This window comes from Nanorana parkeri, unplaced genomic scaffold, assembly GCF_000935625.1.
Source record: "Nanorana parkeri isolate BGI_ZX_2015 unplaced genomic scaffold, ASM93562v1 scaffold669, whole genome shotgun sequence".
NCBI lineage: Eukaryota > Metazoa > Chordata > Amphibia > Anura > Dicroglossidae > Nanorana > Nanorana parkeri.
The window spans coordinates 876,549-897,579 of NW_017306937.1; the positions used below are offsets into that span (position 1 = coordinate 876,549).

A 21,031-nucleotide genomic window follows, 5' to 3' on the forward strand; every position below is an offset into this window, starting at 1 on the left:
AATCATGTGTCCCTGTGCTTTATTTCTAAATGAAGTTGTGCCTACCTCACCATGATGGTTATACTAAAATGTCCCTGGATTTCATCTGAAAAATCTGGTCACATTGTTAAGCTCCACGCACACGGAATTTAAAATACATGTGCCATGGTGTGTTTGGAGCTAATTTTCTAAACACAACTGAATGCTTTGCTATGGCTGAATGTACACCTAGACATTCAGCAGTGTCTAGGTGCATTTAGTCTAGCTGCGCTTACACACCACACTGCATTCTGGTAGTATTGGGTGAAGATCACATGCTCCCCCATATCCAGAAGCACCAGTTATTTTCGAGGACCCCCAGGGAGGAATGGAGCAGAGGGGAAGGACAGCCAAAGTGTGCACCACTAGGAGGTGGTGAGGAACTTTTAAGAAAACCTGTGACAGATTCCCTTTAAAAAAGAACTGCAGATCAGCTGATCAGGAAACCTGTCATGAGAAAAGCATGAAAGCTGCCGCTGCTGACATCTCTTTTATAATAGCCAGTTGCCTGAGGATCATGGTGACCTTCTTTTTTCAATATTGTGAGTCATTAACGTCAAATAATATTACAGATAAGGACTTTTGACTTCACTCTGACTTTCGTGATATTGGTTACAGAGCAATGAATCAGAAAGTCTCAGTACGGCAGCCAGGCTACAAGCATTTTTTAGAAGGTCATCAATGGCAGCCCCTATACTTGTCTCATGACCTGTCTGCATTGCACGTAGATTCATGCACAGAGGCAATTCTGTTTTTGGTTTTACTCTGCGCATAAACTCCTGCAATAGCCTCCAGGCTCGCGGTGACTGTCCAAACTGGTTTCCACATTTATGAAGCCGACATCTCTTTGGCCATTCACAATGTCAGATATTCATTGTCTTCAATTTCATGTTGTCCTAATTCCACTGTTATGTGTCCATAATCCAGCAGGTGAAAGGGATACAAAAGTCTTCCAGTTTCTTAGCAATTAAGCTGTTGAACAAATACACACCTAGGAGCAAAAAGTTTCAAGAAATTACTATGAATGACAATTAGCCAGTTGTATTATTATTGCAGGTATTTATATAGCGCCGGAAATGTACGCAGCACTTTACATAGTTGCACATTCATATCAGTCCCTACCCTCAAGGAGCTTGCAGTCTAAGGTTCCTATCTCACATGCATACATAGAGGGCCAATTTAGAGAGGAGCCAATTAAACTACCGGCATGTCTTTGGAGTGTGGGAGAAAACTGGAGGAAACACACACAAGCACAGGGAGAACATGCAAACTCCTTGCAGATAGTGACCTGGCCGGGATTTTAACCAGGGACCCCCAGTGCTGCAAGGCAGAAGCACTAACCACTACCCCATTGTAGACCTGTTATCCAATAAGCAAGTCTTGGGAATCAACTTGGGTAAAGGATAACTTGACGAACTCCTCACCTTTCTTGATTCCAGGAGCTGTGTATCCAATGTATCTCTATGACCAGAGCCCCACCTTTGCATTGTAGCTTAGCATGAATTGATAGAATTCTCTAGCTGAGGTCTGTACTTATATTTACTGATTTGCTCAGAGGAGGAAAAGAAGGGTCATATGAAAGGCATTCTTGAAAAGTAAGTACTGACATGTACTGTCATAGCAACCCTCCTCTATCCTCACCTTCCTGTTTTCGATCTGCCATCGATGTCAGTCATGTGGACATTGCATTACAATCAGTACTACTTTTTATTGTTTTCATTACCCAAGGAAAATGAAGATCAATTTGTGGAATGATGACTGATGGCCCTCCTGGAAAAAATACCATACATAAAAACATGACAGAACTTATTCATCTTGTCAGCTACAAATCCAGGGACTGGACAATAAGTAAAATTTGTCCACATGCTTTTTAACATTAATAGGTTCAGACAATCAAGGAAGAGAAATAGTAAAAAGTTTTAAATCCAACATTTATTGTTGGATACAGGGGCGTAACTAGAAATCACAGGGCCCCATAGCCACCACACCCCTTGCAGAGCCCAATTGAGATCCCACACAGCCCACCTGAGGGTGACCCTGCAGAGGCCACCATAGACTCTCTAAGGTGGTCTCTGCAGGGTCACCCTCAGGTGGGCTGGTCACACTCCTTACCTGTCCGCTTCCTCTTCCTCCACCGTCGGTGATGAGCCCCGCCTCCTCCGCCTGTCGCCGGGCCCTGCCTCCTCCTCTGATGCCAACCCCGGGCCCTGCCTCCTCCTCCACTGCTAGGTCCAGACTGCTCCACCACCGCTGCTGGCTCTCACTGACTCAGCAGCGGCTGTGGAGAGGAATGAGTCGCTGCACAGATCATTATCTGTGATCTGAACAGCGGCACATTTCTCTTCACAGCCGCCAGTGACAGCCAGGAGCGTGAGATGCCATAGCGACCCAGGCGGCCCGCAGGGCATCAGGAATGTCCTGGGCGGGCCCCCCTGTGCCCCAGGCCCCATAGCGGCCGCCTGGGTCGCTATGGTGATTGTTACGCTACTGGTTGGATATATGTAAGCCAAATCCATATCCCCTCAGTAGGATTGTAGGTAGATCATCTTTGTTGCACAGATATCTTGCATGGGGTCCAAAGATGAAGTGCTTGGTTATAGGTATTATACAATGATCAAAAATGTAGATTGCTTTATTTATGGGTTTCTCCCCTGGTTTCTTAGGATGCTCAGATTGCACTACACAAGAGAAAAGATGTCTATTTTTCTGTCCGGGTTGTTACAGCCAACATACAGACAGGACTCTGCTCCAGTTTCTCCAGTTTCCAAAACAAATTGAGTTTAACCGACCACCAATGTGAAAGAGGACTACTTCTGGTAACAACAATGTAAAAGGTGGCTTTCCCACTGTCTGGTCACCAGGTAAAAAAAAAGGGCTTTTCCAATCTCTGACAAATACTGTACTGTGGGGTGATTTCCTACCACCCGACCACCAATGTTAAGGGGTTTTTCTCCTACCTGACCACCAATGTTAGGGGGGGTTTTCTCCTACCTGACCACCAATGTAAAGGGGTTTTCTCCTACCTGACCACCAATGTAAAGGGGTTTTCTCCTACCTGACCACCAATGTAAAGTGGGCTTTTCTCCTTCCTGACCACCAATGTAAAGTGGGCTTTTCTCCTATCTGACCTCCAATGCAAAGGGTGTTTTTCTCCTACCTGACCGCCAATGTAAAGTGGGCTTTTCTCCTTCTTGACCACCAATGCAAAGGGGGCTTTTCTCCTACCTGACCACCAATGTAAAGTAGGCTGTTCTCCTTCCTGACCACCAATGCAAAGGGGGCTTTTCTCCTACCTGACCACCAATGTAAAGTGGGCTGTTCTCCTTCCTGACCACCAATGCAAAGGGGGCTTTTCTCTTACCTGACCACCAATGTAAGTTGGGACTTTTTCACTGCCTGATCACTATAGGTGTCAGGGGTACCAGCACAGGTGTCCCCACACCATATGCAGGTACCCACACAGGAAGACCAAACACGTATGACCACACCGGACAAGGCAAAATGTGTTATATATAGTTTATTACGAATAAGTAATGTGACCCCCGACACCTATAACATATAACAAGAGCAATAATAGCTATATACAAGTAACAGCAACACGACTACAAACGGGTAATGTCAACAAGACTACAAGCAGGTAATGGCAACAGGACCACAAGCAGGAATCGGGACTACAAACAGGTAACAGGGCTCAGGACTGCAAACAGGTAACAGGGCTCAGGACTGCAAACAGGTAACAGGGCTCAGGATACACAGGAACTAATAACAAGATACTGAGCCATTGTCCTGACTGCAGGGAGGGTTTAAATACCCTCCCAGGAAGCACCATGTGATGGCTAAGTGCTGGCAGCTGGGAGACACCCGCAGGTGAGCACTGGAGCTGCAGGTTCCAGCACCACCCAGTGGTGGTCTGGTACCTAACAGTTCCTGGCTGCCTGGAGACATCTGCAGGTGAGCATAGGAACTGCAGGGCTTAGCTCCAGCGCCACCTGTATGTGCTCTAGTAGAGCTCAGTAGAGGGTAGACATGGGGGAAAGCATACAACACCATAAAGAGTAAGGGGACAAATGCATGCTTCTACCCAACATTGGGAGACTATAATTAAGGTTATGAATGCCAAAAGCTGCAGAGAGCTCATTAATAAGAAAAAGGGGGCCAAGCAGTACATCCTAGAGCACTGCAGCATTCATTTGCACCCCTCTATCTTATCAAACATAGGGGCATATGTGATCGAACTTTGAACAATATTAATTCCTGCATTAGTGCATTTCATAGTAACCCGCCTCCCCCCAAAGAATTCTGGAACTTGCCTCTTCCCAAGATGATCTTACCTGTGCCGTTGAGTAGATTACCCTGACTTGGGCTTTATATGGATCTCAGTCCAGAGAAATAGAAAGTGAAAATACACAAAGACCCAAAAAATAAAGGCATTGTCGATTTTTCCATCCATATTCATATTCATATTCATCGAGTATATTGAAAGGTATAACACATAAACAACCCAGATGCACTCCATCAGATCCTTACACATCTTAAGCTTAGCTGTGTCTAGCACTGTAGTCATAGGTATCCCTCACAGAAATGCTGCACTTTAAAGATGTATATAATCCAAAAACTGCTTTTTTTCTCCTTTTAGAAACAGAAAGTAAAGTAAAAGTCTGCCCAGCTGACAGACACTCTCATGGGAATTACCCAAAGTGGCATGACACTTGTTTATTTCATTGTTTCACTTTCATTTTCCTCAGAGAACTTGACATTGTTTTAATATTTAATGTTTATGAGTCACAAGGAGATCATCAGTGTAATACTTTGAGATAATAAAAGTTAATAAATTAAATTAATAAATTCCCAGTCAGCGCTGGCGGAGCAGGGAGGGGGGAATCCAGTCCCTCCACTCTCACGGCAGAGAGCCGTGACAGGATCGAGAGGTGAGCGAACGCCGGTATGTGTTCACTCACCTCCCGATCTACTGAGCCGACCTGTGACAGTCTCATTGTCACAGGTCGGCTAGAACTATGAGGTGAGTGAAAAGCACTCACCTCATAGTTCTCCTTTAATGAATGTTTTCTCAAAACTGCTATACAGTAATGTTTCTGTTTGTGTCATACCTTACTGATTTTCAATTAGAAACACTCTGGCTGGCAAAAAAACATTAAAAGGAAATTATCATTATCAGGTCAGGTGTTCGTAAATCATATGTGGGGCCAACCCAACTTCAACTTCATACCATTTAGGTTACGTTCACACCAGATGCAGTGCGTTCCGGTCCAATTCTGGCCAGAATGCACTGCATCGCATTGCGGCCAGCTCACTTTTTTGCGGGGCAGGATGGGGCATGGCAGGCCATTGAAGTGAATGGCACCGTAGCCACACCCTCCGGCCGCAATGCGATCGTCCGCACGGGATCACAAGGCACATTGTGTGGTCCAGTGCGATCAAAATGCTGCAAGCATCCCGTGCGGACGATCGCATTGCGACCGGAGGGCGTGGCTATGGTGCCATTCACTTCAATGGCCCGCAACGGCCCCTCCTTCCCCGCAAAAAAGTGAGCCGGCCACAATGCGATGCAGTGCGTTCTGGCCAGAATCCGACCGGAACTCCCTGCATCTGGTGTGAACGTACCCTTAAAGTGCAACTAAAGTCAAAACAGTTTTTAGTTTTGGATAGAGTGGAGAGGGATCAGAACCCATGGCAGGTTTTTTATTGCTGTCTGTGTCCCCATTATGAAGATTTACCCCCCTCTATCCTGGTGACCATTACAAATGAAAGTTAAAGAAAATCCCAAATTTTGGGTTGTTCTGGTGACCCTGCTGACCACCAAGGACTTTGCTCACTTTGAAGGTATCTCCCCTCACTTCCTGCCCGGCTATCAAGCAGGAAATAAAGGGAAATCTCCCCAATGGGACACAGATGGCAAAGAAATGAACAGGAGTTATAACCCTCCTTTATTCTATCCAAAACAAAAAAAAACAATTTGGCTTCAGTTCTACTTTGAGGACGGTAATAGGTACAGAGGGACCAGCCCAATGGCACTGCCTGTACTAGCAAGGCCCACTCAGTCATGCACCAACTGGACACGAATGCATATTCCCATGTAAAGTATTACAAAATGTAATATGTTGTAGCTTGCCAGTTTATATATGTAGTGTCTGCATTAGATTTCCTTTTTTCTTCTATTAATTTTAACCTGATGTAGTATAATGACAACATTCATGAACTGTACTGTAACTAACTATGGAAGTTGGCATCCTAGGCTGCTTTCCTGATTTGGACTACAAAAGCCTCCCCCTCTGGGAGGACTGGGAACGTGCAATATATTTCATGTTTGTTCTTCAATTCAGATATACTTTAACTTTCAAAGTATTTTTATTAATTTAAAGATTAAGAGTACATTACAACCAAACAAAATGTCAAGAAATGTTAATTTCATTTTATTTTGTCTATGTTATGGATTTGTGAAACCTTGTCTTTAGGATGTCCATAGATGAGAATTCGGCATTCTTTGAAGAAAAAGATCATCTATTCAGCCTGCTGTGGTGCCATATCCTCTTTGTTTTTCACCTCACGTTGTCTTGATTTGGAGAATGGTTTGTCTGCACCCCTGAGAAGATATACTCCTAGGAGCAAAGAGCAGAGAAGGAACAATTGCCATAAGTAGGTACAGTAGGTCTGCTGGGCCAGTTCACCCAAAACTGCTATTTCAGTTCCTGCTAGATGCCTAAGGCTGGGCACACACCTTACAACCATCGCAAGACTTTTGTCTTGCGATGGTTGTAAGGTACTTAAAAAAACGTACGATCTGCCTATGTTGCATAGGTAGATCGTACTTGCGATGATCGCAAGCCACGCCCCCTGAGGGGCGGGCTTCCGATGACCGCAATGCCGAACGGGCAGTGTGCGCTTGCGCACACCAGCCCGTATGGCTGTTATCGTACGGACATGCCACAAACCCGCCGAACATCGTATGATGCTCGGCGGGTTTTCGAACATGTCCGTAAGTTTAAAGTCGTGCGACCTTACAGTAGTAGAGGTCGCACGGCTTCCACACACTTTACGATAATCGTACGATCGCGGGATTTCCCGCGATTATCGTACAATTATCGTAAGGTGTGTGGGCACCCTTAGAAATAAAACCACCTGACTGTTTCTTGCTATCTTTTGGGGACTCTGTCAGTGAGAACTCTGCTGAGTTCAGATTATATGTTCTAGGGATGCACCGATACCAATACTAGTATCAGTGTCGGTGCCAATACCGAGTATTTGGGCGAGTACTCGTACTTGCCCAAATGCTCCCGATAACGAAACTTCAGGAAGCTGGGGGTCGAGTCATTACACGTCGCCTGGCTTCTCGATTGGCCGGGAAGCCGGCTCTATGCTCTCTCGTCTTCACCAGGGAGCATGGAGCTCGCTTCCTGGCCAATCAGGAAGCCGGGCGGCGTGTAATGACTCGAAGCCCAGCTTTCAGATTAGTCAGAAAGCTGGCCAATCAAGAAGCCGGGCGACGAGACATTACCCGCCACCTGGCTTCCTGATTGGCCAGAAAGCCGGCTCCATGCTTCCTCGTCACCTTGTGATGAGGGAGCATGGAGCCAGCTTCCCAGCCAATCAGGAAGCCGGACGGCGTGTAATGACTCACCGCGGCAGCGTCTGTGGAATCTCCCAGGCAGGGTTAAAAGTAACCCTGCCGCTCCGTGTACACAGTGAGGGGGAGAGCAGTCTTCTCCTCTCAGCTGTGACAGGAGTTCCAGCACAGTGCTGCGCTAGAGCTCCTGTACTGGAGGTGACAGGGTCAATAAAGAGAACCTAGAAAAAATGGTACATGCATGAATCTATAACCGGCCTTTATAGCAGGGTGCACATTGGGAAGGCTTGCAACAATACAAAACACAAAAATTCCCCAGCCTCAGCCTGCCAGCCAGCCTGCAACCAAACAAATAGCCCTGTCAACAGTATGCGTTAAAATCAGAGGTTTTAGTTGCACAAACTTTTGGCCAAAAATATGTAGAAGCCACACCGCCGCGCCAAGGCACCTCTGCAAAGTGTGGTCCTAACTCTATCTATACGAGTCTCCAAGTGTGAGCATATTAATGAAGTCGATAAATTACATGCAGGTGTACCTGGAGGTAGCCAACTCCTCCTAATAAGGTGCAGGGACGCACTGGAGGCCCAGCAACCAATAATAAAGAGAACCTGTCACCTGTCAGAAACAATAAAAAAATTTAAATTAACCCTGCCGCCCCTGCTATCCGGTTGGCATTCTCCAATAAGCCCTCATTCTAGTGTGAATGGGGGCTTAATGGTCCATTCACATCACATCAGTTGAGCTGCCTTGACCTGCACAGATCAACACCAGGCACATAGGAAATAGTTGTTTTCTACGCAGGGCCGGCATTAGGGGTGTGCGAGCTGTGCGGCTGCACAGGGCTCCATGGCAGCAAAGGCGCCAGGCGGGCGACACAGCTCGTCCTCGGGGCGGATTCTCTCCTCTTCACCGCTGGCCATCCGACATGACAGCGCTCCCTCGTCCGCCCCCAGTGTCCCCAGTTATGATTTACATCACAGCCTGTCCATTCAGGATTTCTCAATGGGGAGAAGCACTCAGTACAGAGGCTCCTCCCCATTCAGAAACTGCTGATAGTAAATATTTTACTATCAGTTTCTGAATGAATGGGAGGAGCCTCTGTACTGAGAGCTTCCCATTCACTGAGTGCTGAGGATGCTGGAAAAGAAATTGAGGTGTTGGTGTCCTCATTTTCTTTTCTATTTTAAAAGGGAAATGTCAGGGGTCTGTTTGGACCCCTAACATTTCCCCGGAGCCCCCCGACAGTACAAAATAAATAATACAAAAATAATACAAAATGTAAAAAATTATTTTAAAAAGTAAAAACTGCCCCCCTTGCCCCCAACACACACACACACACATACACATATATTATTAGACATGTGCGAAGACTAAAAATTAATTTCAGATGAAATGACCGAAAACTAAAAACGTTTCATCAAACAAAACAAATTTTTATGCTATTTTGGATTCAGCCATTGGCGTGTTCTGGAGGCAGGGCTCATGACGTCATATGACACGTGTTGGGTGCCGCCATCTTGGTGTATATCTAGGTATACACCAAGATGGTGGGGCCAATATCGGCGTGTGACGTCAACTGACTCCACGCATGCATGGCGTCATGTAACGTCATGCTGCCCGCCTCCAAGATGGTGGCACGCATTCACAGAACATGCCGGTGGCCAACATGGTCGCCGCACATTCTCAAACAAATTATCATGTGCCTGAATAAATTTTTCGTATATTCGGACATTCATACATTTTACATGTAGTCCAGGTTTTGTGTTCTGTTTTCTATTTTTACTTTTCTATATATACTTACTTGAAAAAAGGGATCGGCATGACATCCTGACACTTTATTTTTATAGACTCTATTGTAGTTTGACATTTATTGTTTACCTTCTGTTGTTTTATTTGATAAGAATACTTATATTGTGCCTAAAAGTTTAATATCTTTGAATAAAAGTTTTATTTTTATCATACTTTTTAATATGTTTCTTTGCGGCTTAACAAAATAGGAGTCTTTAAATGATGCGGATATTGGGGGAAATGGGTGTGGTTACTGGGGGTGTGGCCACTGAGGGGTGTGGTCACTGAGGGGCGCTGTAAAGCTTTCTCACATAGGGTGCCTAAAGGCCTAAGGCCGGCCCTGTATTTACCAACAACGGAAAATAAAACTGAATGAACTGGCCCATAGCCAGCACACTCGGGAAAGTCCATTGCTTTCCATGGTAAATAACTCTTTTTTTTGTACAGTAACTGGAAATGTCAGAAGTAGACGTAGAAGATATAGCAAGTTAAATGTTTTTTCCTGGATAGTCCTATGCTGGGCTCCCTCTAGTACAGCAAATGCTGCCCCCTTCCATCTGCCTACATCACTATGAGTATATTATACTGCACGTGCCATAGCAAAAAGTGGCCTTAAAGTGACATGGTTACAAGCAGTCTCCTCCTATACCCTAGCACAGATATGCCACAGTCCTTGTACCCACAAAATACTCTGTAAGGGTTCATTCACATCACCTCAGTTGAGCTGCCTTGACCTGCACAGATCAACACCGCTCAACACCGGGCACATAGGGAACAATTGTTTTCTACGTTACATGTTTACACCACAACACTGGGTTGTGGTGTGTTGTGTAAAACTACAGACATGCTATTTCACAGTGCACTTTCACTTCACCTCATATTCAGTTCTGCTGTGGTGCATAGGGCCTCATTCACACTGTAATTGGCCGGCACGTACAGCTCCGTGCTGCGTGCACGGCGTATCGGGCAGCTCCCGGGAAGGACAGGTGCTGCGTGTGATTAGTACGCAGCCCCTGTCCTTCTCTATGGGAGCATGTGGCCGTACGCCGCCCTATGCTCGCCTCAAGTGCAGGTCCGTACGGGTGCGTGTGTCCCAGCTCGGACGCAGACAGGATCCATCCTGTCAGCGTACGAGTACGCTAACCCGCACGGACAGCGTAGGGGGGCGTACGGCTGCGTACTCCCATAGAGAAGGACAGGGGGTGCGTACTAATCACACGCAGCACCTGTCCTTCCCGGGAGCTGCCCGATACGACCGCACGGAGCATGGAGCTGTACGTGCCGGACGATTCTCGTGTGAATGAGGCATAGAAGTGAATGAAATGTCACCATTGTGTAACAGAATGGTGCTCATAGTCACTCCAATGGATGGTGCTGTGTGACAAGACAAATAAATGTGATATCTGTGTTTTTGGCCCAGGGGCAAGTACAACCCAGAGGCGCATGGGGCAGCAACTTGGCCCCCCTCCCGCTCTCCCTCTTCCCCGCCTTCTCCCCGTTCCTGTCTGCCACTTTTGCCATCCATGTAACAGTAGTGTGAATGTATTTATCGGTTTAGGAAATTTAAAGCACACGGGTAGTGGAGGGATGCCTTGTCAGGGCTGTGCGTGTGCATGACTGCTGAGACCCTGGTAGTTCTGCCACTTACTCAGAAATACATTGTACAGCATTGCAGAATGGCATTGGCTATAGAGAACTACAATTCAAAGCAATACATTACACAACAATGCAGAATACCAACAGCTATAGAGAACTACAATTCCCAGCAATACCATTATATAACAATGCAGAACAGCATCAGCTATAGAGGACTACAAATTCCAGCAATAGTACATTATAGCTGGTGGTATTCCACATTGCGCTGTATAATATATTATTGCTGGGATTTGTAGTCCCCTATACAGCGCAATGCAGAATACCACCAGCTATATAGGAATACAACAAATCCCAGCAATACATTATACATACATTGTATAATGTATTGCTGGGATTTGTAGTCCTCTATAGCTGATGGTATAATATACAGTGCAGCGCAATCTACCATCAGCTATAGAGGACCACTAATCACAGCAATTCATTATACAGCACCATGTGTGGGAAAGTGCAGGCTTACCTGAGCAGTCTTCCAGCAACTTGTTTCTGAGATCGGGCCTGTCTATCAGCGGCTGTCATCCCCTCACACCTGCTCATCCTTACTTCTTCTGCACACGTCCCTGTGCCGATCGTGGATGTGGGCAGTGTGCGTGAGGTGGGGAGGAGAAGCGGCGTGTGCAGTGTGGATGCGGGCTGGTGGGTCTGGCAGCAGCAAGGGTGAGGCGGGGAGGAGGTGCGGCATGTGGAGCGTGGATGCGGGTCTGGCAAAAAGATTTTATGTTCCCGGGAATAATATGTCCCCGGATTTTGTTTTTTAAATTGTTTCACCTTACCTTGGCCTGGTGGTCAATGGGGGGCTCCATGGACCCTGGTTGTGGGTGGGATCTGCTGTGGCCGCAGCTGCAGTGGCTCCCTCCGCCTCACTGCCACCTGCACCCAGCCCGCATCCAATGCGGCTTTGCGATTGGCGGCCGCTGCTCCTCAAGGGGGTGCTCGGGAGGCCCCAGCGGGCGGCCCTCTAACATGCCTGATTAGGGGGCCGCGTCTGTATCCGGCTACCTGTCCTATCCCCGCTTCTTTTGCGGCCGCCTGGTGGAATGCTGCGAGGAGAATGCATTGAAAAGTACAGGTGAGACTGGGAGGAGGGGAGCCTGTGTGCAGGTCAGCCCTGGAACTACAAGTCCCAGCATGGTGTGTGTTTGCTTTGATTTTTTTTGGCCAGATATTTCTCTATAAACATCTAAACTTCTGATTATTAAAGTTTGTGTACAGCCCCAACTTTTTTTTTTTGTAGTATTGGATAGTGTGGGGAAGGATTAAAACTGTCAGATTTATTTTTGTAGCCTGTGTACCAATGGGGAGATTTTCCTTCACTTCCTGCTCCAGAGACCCAACAGGAATTGAGGGGAGTTCCTTTCTAATGCTGGTTTCACAAGGGTGTTCTGTCAGTCCATTGACCTGTGATTGCAGGGATCAAAAACAGGCTGCAGTACATCCCTATGGATAGCCGGTTGTATACAGACGTGTGTTCGCCTATAGCCAACTGCTTCCTGGTTCGTTTAGGTTAGTCAGTTAAATGCCAAAAGAGATTGTGGCCGGGTCTGCTTTTACTGACCCGGGCAGATATACGCGGCCACCCATAGTGATTACACGGATCCCAAGATGGAGAAAAAAAATAGGAACCGATCTGACTCAGGAGGGGAAACGTCTGGGATAACCTGCTATGACGGAATGGATGACGCTCGTGTGAAAGGGGCAGGTGTCCCCATTAGAAGGTTTCCCCTCTCCTTTTATTCTTGTGACACCTCTACAATTGTGTATTTCACCTGGCTTTCTTTCTGGGTGGTCACCAGTACAGATAGAGAGGGGGGGTGGGCATACAGACCACAATAATAACTGAAAACATTGACTTTTGTTGAACATGCCGACAGGGCCACGCACAGCCTAATGTTAGATAAATTTTTGGTAATGATCACATATCTCCTAGTTTGAGAGATTTCCCCTCACTTCCTGTTTTGCTGACACAGGAAATGAGGGAAATTCTCCAAAATTATCCGCTTGCCGTCAGCCCGATGTGAAAAAATGGACGGACGGCAAACTCACATTGGCGGGTTGGCGTCAATAGACGGCTTTCTTTTTCTGCTCGTGTGCGCCCCTCCTGCACCCTCACCTTCAATCCCGGGATCCGCTGTCCTATCTGCGGCCCGGGACCGGCTCGGAGGGTGTCAGGAGGAAGATGGGAGGGAGATCAGCATCTTCCTCCTTGCTGAGCTCCCTCCCATGTCTGAATGCGGAAGTGATGTGTACTACATCACTTCCGCATTCACCTGTCAGTCATCTGGCTGCTATAGCCAGAGAAGAAGCTGATGAAGCAGATCTACGCGCATATAAACAAATATGCGTCAGATGCGCTTGCGCGCGAAAACCACAATCGCGCTACAAATGTTACATATCGTCGCGAACGTCGCAGTGAGAGCAATACTTTTAGGGCCATCAATCACTGATAACACTAAACCGATGAGCGGTAAAAGCATTTAAAGTGTCGCCTATGGCCAATTTTGGGTATTGTAGTTTTTTGAGGTTTTGCGGGCGCGCGCAATTTTAAGGCCCTGACACTTGATACCACTATGCACTCGGTCTTACGATCTCTAACCCAGACGATGTATTTTGCTACTGGGTGAGTCACACTTATATATGTGCTGTTGGGAGTCACTGATGTTTTATTAGATATGTCTGGTATTTCCATCATTCTGCACACGCCCTTTTCAAATACCTAACGGCAGGTCTGACGTCATACCGACGCCCTAGGTGGATGGGAGTTGTTTCTAGGTATATACACTGAGTGGCCAGATTATTATGACCACCCCATCAGTACTTCGTTGGGCCGCCTCGTGACTCCGCGAGATGTTGAAAGGTGATGCGAATTTTTTTTAAAAAAACGTTTCGGTAATTTTTCCTTAATATATTAAGAAATAAAACCCCCAGTGGTGATTAAATACCACCAAAATACAGCTCTATCTGTCCCCCCAAAAATGGTATAAAATGTATTTCAGTACAGCGTTGCATGACGGAATAAATGTCAGGGAAAGTACCGCAGCGCTGAACACTGAAAAATGGCCTGGGCAGGAAGGGGGTTTAACACCGTGGACTTTAAGTTGTTAAAGAAATATTTTTGGCTGAAGCTTTGCTTTATTATGTCCTGTATTCTTTACGTTAAAGGAGAACTATGGGGTCAGTGTTTTTCCCCATAGTTCTCCTTAGGGTAACAGGAGGACACAAACTAGCGTCCTCCCGTTACCCTAAGCTCAGTATACCGCGAGCTACAGCTCGCGGTATACTGAGACGCCGGAGCGGATCCCGACGTAGATGACGGGATCCGCCCAGCTGCGTGAGTGACAGCTGGCTCTGCCTATCTAGAGGCAGAGCCAACTGTACCCGCCCCTTCCCCCGTCCGTTCCACCAGTCAGCGCTGGCAGATCGGAGCGGGGAGAGGGGAATCCAGCCCCTCCCCCTGTCACGGCAGTGAGCCGTGACAGGATCGGAAGGTGAGGGAACCTGGTATGTGTTCGCTCACCTCCCGATCTACTGAGCCAACCTGTGACAGTCTCATTGTCACAGGTCGGCTAGAACTATGAGGTGAGTGAAAAGCACTCGCCTCATAGTTCTTCTTTAAGAAGGGAGACTCAATCTGGAAATGCTTTTTGCTAATTGTTCTTGTGGCAGCATTTCCTGTTGAGGAGACCGGTCACTGCAAGCAGTTCTCTGTGCTCTGGTTGGCTGGTCACCTCAATGCATCATAATAATTCTGATCGGGCAGCAGTGTGGTCATCATATCACCCTGAAATATGAGGAATGGTGAATGTCTTATCCCTGCCTTCCTAATGCGGTGATGCTGAAGGTAATGAGAAGAAGTTCTCTTCTCCCCTGTCATCACATACCCGACTACTGCTCCCAAAAACTGTGCACACATTGAGTGCATGCTGAGGGCTCATGGGAGATGTAGTTCTGCAGGATGCGCTTACTTCATATGTGTTATAGGCCACTCGGCAGGTTTCTTACAGTGCTTTTTTGGAAGAAGAAAATGGATGAAGCTGGGTGATGATATGACTTGGACTTCTGTCACTATAATAGTCCCTATAATAGTCCCTATACTTTGTAGTGGGGCAGGAGGGGGCGTGGCGGGCCATTGCAGTGAATGGCACCGTAGCAACGCCCTCTGGCCGCACGGGTTCGCAAGACACATTATGCTTCCGGTCCGGTGCGATCAAAATAGTGCTTGCAGCAGGCATAATGTGCCTCGCGATCCCGTGCAGCTGACCGCATTGCGGTCGGAGGGCGTGGCTACGGTGCCATTCACTTCAATGGCCCGTCACGCTCCTCTCGTGTCCCACTAAAAAGTGAGCTGGCCACAATGCAATGCAGTGCGTTCTGGCCAGAATCAGGGCGGAACGCATTGCAACTGGTGTGAACGAGGCCTAAAGGAACTTTCTTAGTTTTCATAAAAATATTAAAAAATAAATAAAAAATTATTTATTATCATTATTATGATGTTATATTTGCATTTCATTAGCCTGATGTTTCACTGTGATGCTTCTTATTTTTATCAGCCTTCAAGGAAGATTTGAACAATAAACTGTTTGGCCAGCACCTGGCCCAAGACGTCATCTTCCGAGCGGTCACAGGATTTATGAAAAATGAAAACCCCCAAAAGCCCCTGGCCCTCTCCCTGCATGGCGGAACCGGAATCGGCAAGAACTTCATCAGCAAAATCATTGCAGAGAACATTCACCAGAAGGGGATGAGCAGCAAATACGTCCATCTTTTTGAGTCAACCATGCATTTCCCCCACAACAACCTGGTTCCCCTCTACAAGGTGCTCTTACATCTGCAGAGCTTGCGCACATAATATCAGAGTTCCAAGAACTTGCTTGAGCAGTGCTCTCTATATTGCTACTGGAACTGACTGTTTATGGTCAGACGGAAGGCAGATTTAGTTAGTTAACCCCTTCGTGACTGACGACGTACAGTGTACATCGCCAGCATTGGGGCTGTTTAAACAGACAAAGCCGCCGGGAGTCTGTTTAAACTTGTAAAGCCGACTGTCGGCTTTACAACAGAAGCTATTCTGGTGACTTACCTGTCGCCAGATCGCTTCTGTGTCCCGAAGAAGGGGCCGCCCCCCCGCCGTGCTTCCCGTGCTCAGTTGCCCCTCCTACGGGCCCGGGACCGGCGTCCTTGGTGTCCGCGGGGAGCTGGGGAGGAGTCCGATCATCTTCTTCTTTCCTGTAGTTTATAGCTGTCCCTCCAGTGCTGGGTGCGGGTCTCTGATCCAGCGCTGACTCCTCTGTCCTCCTCTTCTCATGTTCACGGATTCTGTGCGGGTGCACGCTGCTCCATAGACTTCTCCCAAACATCTGAACTGCGCATGTGCCCGCCCCAAGATCCTTTGCGGCCGTCCGAGAAATGTTTTCCGACAGGAGCGCACGGCGGGGACACAGGTAAGTATTAACCCTTTCAAAAAGTTGTTGTTTTTATTTATTTTTAATCGTTTTTGCATATATCTACTCCTCGCTAGCAGTAGATATATGCAAAAACAAATGAGGGTTTAATAACCCTTTAAGGCAGGGGTAGGGAACCGCAGCACTTCAGCTGCGATGAAACTACAAGATCCTGACAACCACATGCATGACTCCAAGCTGCGTGATGGGATTTGTGGTTTCAGCACAGCTGGAGTGCACAGGTTACCTAAACCTACCTCAAGGCCTTTGCAGACCACTAACAGTGTAACTAAATCTATCTGCCGAGGACATCGCCACCTTAGCCTCTGTTTAAATGTATATCAAAAAAAGGGGGAAAGAGAAAGAAAGGGGCTTTGTGGTGACCACTGGAGAATAGCAGGGAATTGATCCAATAATAAAGTAAATTGCTTCATATATATAATAAAATTCCATTTTTTTTTAAATTATTTTTTTATACTCAATTCATAATGTCTATACATATAAATATGCTAAAATTCATCCATATAAAAAAACATAAATAGATGTATACACCATAAATAACCTCCCTGGAACCCACACAGAAACCATGATTATAAATTCATATATTGGTCATTGCCCTCATTGTATTCATATCTTATTTGCATGATTGATCTGTTTAAATGTGCCGCTGCCTGGTTCCGCTACATGTGATCAGATATGACATCAACCATTTGGGGGCTCCAAAGACTATTTGGGAGCTGACATTAGCACGCTGGCAAATGTCACAGGTATCACCACGCTTGATATATTGGTACAGACTGATAATAATATTCGAGGTCCTCTTTATCTTTCAGGATCAGATACAGTCGTGGATTCGTGGAAATGTCTCCAGCTGCCCTCGTTCCATATTTATATTTGATAACATGGATGAGTTACATCCAGGTCTTATCGACACAATCAAGCCGTTCCTGGACTATTATGAGCAGATAGATGGCGTGTCATACCGTAAAGCTATTTTCATTTTCCTCAGGTACCAACCGATAGATATTGACCTCTGACTTCCCTGATCTGCTTACTTGTTGTGATCAGTGACTCAAATAGTTATAAAGACAGTGGGTCAGCATAAGAGCCAGGGAGAAGATCTTGAACTGAGCGATTAGAGAGTAGTGACTGTCAGGCATTGCTCCCCAGAAGGATTCCTCCTTTCCTTCTCTGTTCCTCCTGAGCTGTTTGGAGGGACAATCAGGGGAAGGAGTGGGCACAGCAGGCTCTTCCTCTAGAGCAGGCCTTCTTAAACTTTCTCCACTCATGACCCCTTTTTGGCTGGGGAAATTTTTAAGGGACCCCAGCATCGAACGGTCTCTCTCCCCCGTCGGTAGGTGTCTCCCCCCCTTCTCCAACTCCCCCCCCCCTTGTAAAAAAGCGGCGGTCAGTGTCTCTCTCCTCTTCTCTCCCCTCCTCCCAATGTCAGTCTGTGTCTCTCTTCCTCCTCCTGCTCCCCCCCTCCCAGCCACAGCCGTGGACGGACGGTCAGTGTCTGTCATTACCAACTACTACCACTAACCCCCCTCTCCCTCCTTACCGTTACCTCCAGCAGCTGTGCTCCACTTCTGGGTTGAAGAAAGCTCTGTCAATGGAAAAAAAAAACCTTCCTGCCTGCACGTGCTCAAGAAGGTACTAGGTTCACAGGGGGGGCCGCGACCTTAACAACTACACTACACTGCACATTAACCATTAAACGAAAAAAAAGATTCTTGCTTGGAGCCCTGGCCGCTTGGGCCCCTCACCCAAGTACCGGCCATACCCCACTGGTGGCGGTCCTGGCCGGTGATTAAGATTGCGACGCCCTCTTTTCACTTGCGGGACCCCATATGGGGTCGCGACCCACACTTTAAGAAGCACTGCTCTAAAGAGCTAGAGTCAGCTGTCAATCAGGCAGCGGGGTGGATCCCGATAATATATATGCTGAGTTTTAGGTCACAGAAGTAGATTAGTAAATGTCCCCCTGTGACCTAAAAGAGAACTATAGCCAAATATTTTTTGGCCATAGTTCTCTTTTAATGAGAGCCCTCACATGCTTACCTGCTACCAAGAGGTCACTATCTGCTTCCAATCCCCTGCCATTTTTTGTTTTAGCAGTGCTCCAGGGGGGACTCTGAGCAGCAGATCAGCACCTCTGCCTCATGCAGAACTCATCCCTTGCCATGGTCAGACCTGGGAATAGCAAAGGAAAATCAATAGGCCAGTCAGATAGTGTCGGGGTCCTTATTAAGTATATCCAATTAAGCAGCACCGTTGGGTGGATGTAATCTCTGTTATTTTGCTTTAAAGAGAACCCGTACATTCAAGCCTATGTCTTGTGGTTCAAATGTATAAAATAGGTGCAGTTCTGCATATCTAATGTCACATGGGGGTTCATTTTCTGCAATCGTTCACCAACATTAAGAATTGGTCTGACCTCAAATAACAATAAAGAGGCATGATTTTCAGCCCCTCTTAAATTTCTCTGTGGTTACAGATGAGTCTGTTGTCACGTCAACTACTTACTATTTGCCTTCCTAGATTTTGGTTTCCCGAATCAGTTCTAATATAATTGTTCCTTGTCTAACTAGTTTCATCGTTCAAGCAATGAGAAGGCATGCAGCCAAGGAAAAGGAATTATGCGTGGTTACCTGTATTACTATTTATAACCTGTCACCTTGCAACTGTTTTATGGTCTGACATGACAGTCCGCATGTAGACAATTCATTCCACTTTAGCATGAGGAACATTTTTATAGATGCTTTTTTTTTTTTTCTTTCTATAATGGTTCATCAAAGCCAAGATCAAATAATGGAATGAAGTCACAAGATATGGGTCTTTGGGTTATCTCTTGAAAAATAATCTGCGACTTTGCTCATCGGGTTTTCCTTTCTACATTTAACTGTGTTGAGGTAAACCAGACTACATCCCATAACTTTCATGTTTTCATTAGCAATGCAGGGGGCCATGTGATCAACAGAGTGGTGCTGGGATCCAGTAAGAGGAGAGAGGAGCTAAAGCTGCAGGATCTGGAGTCTGTGCTGGCTGTCGAGGTATTCAACAACAAAGACAGTAAGTGCTATTGGGTCAGGGCTGGGCATTTAAATGTGGAATTTGATCAGTTCAATTCAATGCGTATTGGTGACCTGACTCCTGGGATGTGTTTTGTCCTGTGCTGGAGTCTGCACGAAAAGTACATTATTCAGCTCCCAGTCACAGTTTACGATTGGCAGCCTGTAGGACAGTCCTCCCAACTACTGTGACAGCCATAGAGAGTAAGTCACTAGCATACCAAAATCTTCATGATCAAAATGCCTTTATTTACATTGATCATGAAATCACAAGAAAAAAAATGATGTTTTGGGACCACACAGGGTCCCTTCATCAGGCAATGTGATAACAGGTCTGTTTATTTTATTCAGAGGGAGATTATCACACTTCCAGTAGCTGATCTCCCCTCCAATCACTGAAAGCGTAAGTCAGCTGTTTGTAATATAATAGACCCCTGATGTCTCCATAAAGTGGACCTGTCACTGTGTCTGTGCTATCACATAGGGGGCTTGTTAGCTCCCTATTTAATAGCAAAAAAGTTAAGGGTTAAAGAAAAAATAGTCATATATAAGCAGTTTTCTAAAAATAACAAAACACAAATTTTGGGTATGGTAGTGTTTGTGATTTCATGGGCGTACATAATTTTCTGTACTTCCTTTCCTTTTTATATAGTAAAAAATAAAAAAAACCCAGTGGTAATTAAATGCCACCAAAAGTAAGTGCTATCTGTCCCCAAAAATTTCAGGCAAAGCACCTCAGCGCTGAATACTGAAAAATGGCCTGGACAGGAAAGGGGTTTAACACCCCGGGCTTCAAATGGTTAAAGGAGCTTCCTAATTTCCTAATTCTGCTTGAGCTTGCCCTCTCCCTCCTTCTGCACATTCCTGTTAGCCATTGAGGCTGCCCATCACGTTAATCAGCCAATAGGAATGTTTGGGCACAGTAGCAAGCTCCAGCACTACCCGGAAGTGTCCGAAGTATACTTGATGAGACAGCCTGGCATTTAGCAAAACAGAGAATTCTAAAAGCATGTAAAGGTATGTGCACCTCTGTGTACCTGCACTTCATACCTGCGAGCTGCTTTCAGTAGTCCTCCAGTGATAGTCTCTTTCAAGAGGATTATAATGTGATTGATCAGGGTTGACCAGATGAGACAGCCATCATTACACTGTCATTCTACCCTGTTTTTGTATCCCTAGATGGCTTTTGGCACTGCAATCTGATTGACAAGAATTTGATTGACTTCTATGTCCCTTTTCTACCGCTGGAGTACAGACATGTAAAGCAGTGCGCCTTGGCGGAGTTAAGACATCGGGGGCTAAAGGCCGATGAAGAGCTGGCATCCCTTGTGGCTAAAGAGATGACTTATTTCCCTAAGGACCTTCGAATATTCTCTGATAAAGGCTGTAAAACTGTCTCAACAAAATTGGACCTTCGTCTGTCTGGTTAAGCCAGCTGCTGGTCAGTAGAGGTGCGATCCTCTTCCCTTTATCCTTGTACT

At 46.3% G+C, this 21,031-nt stretch overlaps 1 protein-coding gene across 1 annotated transcript in view; it reads left to right on the forward strand.

Annotated features, from left to right (window-relative positions):
• LOC108792679 (torsin-1A-like) overlaps positions 1 to 20,980 on the forward strand; it is a 37,247-nt gene extending 16,267 nt beyond the window's left edge. The window contains exons 4-8 of the mRNA XM_018563513.1: positions 12,017 to 12,110; positions 15,589 to 15,854; positions 17,313 to 17,488; positions 19,433 to 19,551; positions 20,730 to 20,980. Coding sequence (XP_018419015.1) covers positions 12,017 to 12,110; positions 15,589 to 15,854; positions 17,313 to 17,488; positions 19,433 to 19,551; positions 20,730 to 20,980 — 906 coding nt within the window. The remainder of the gene's footprint in view (positions 1 to 12,016; positions 12,111 to 15,588; positions 15,855 to 17,312; positions 17,489 to 19,432; positions 19,552 to 20,729) is intronic.
• The last annotated feature ends 51 nt before the right edge of the window (positions 20,981 to 21,031 follow it).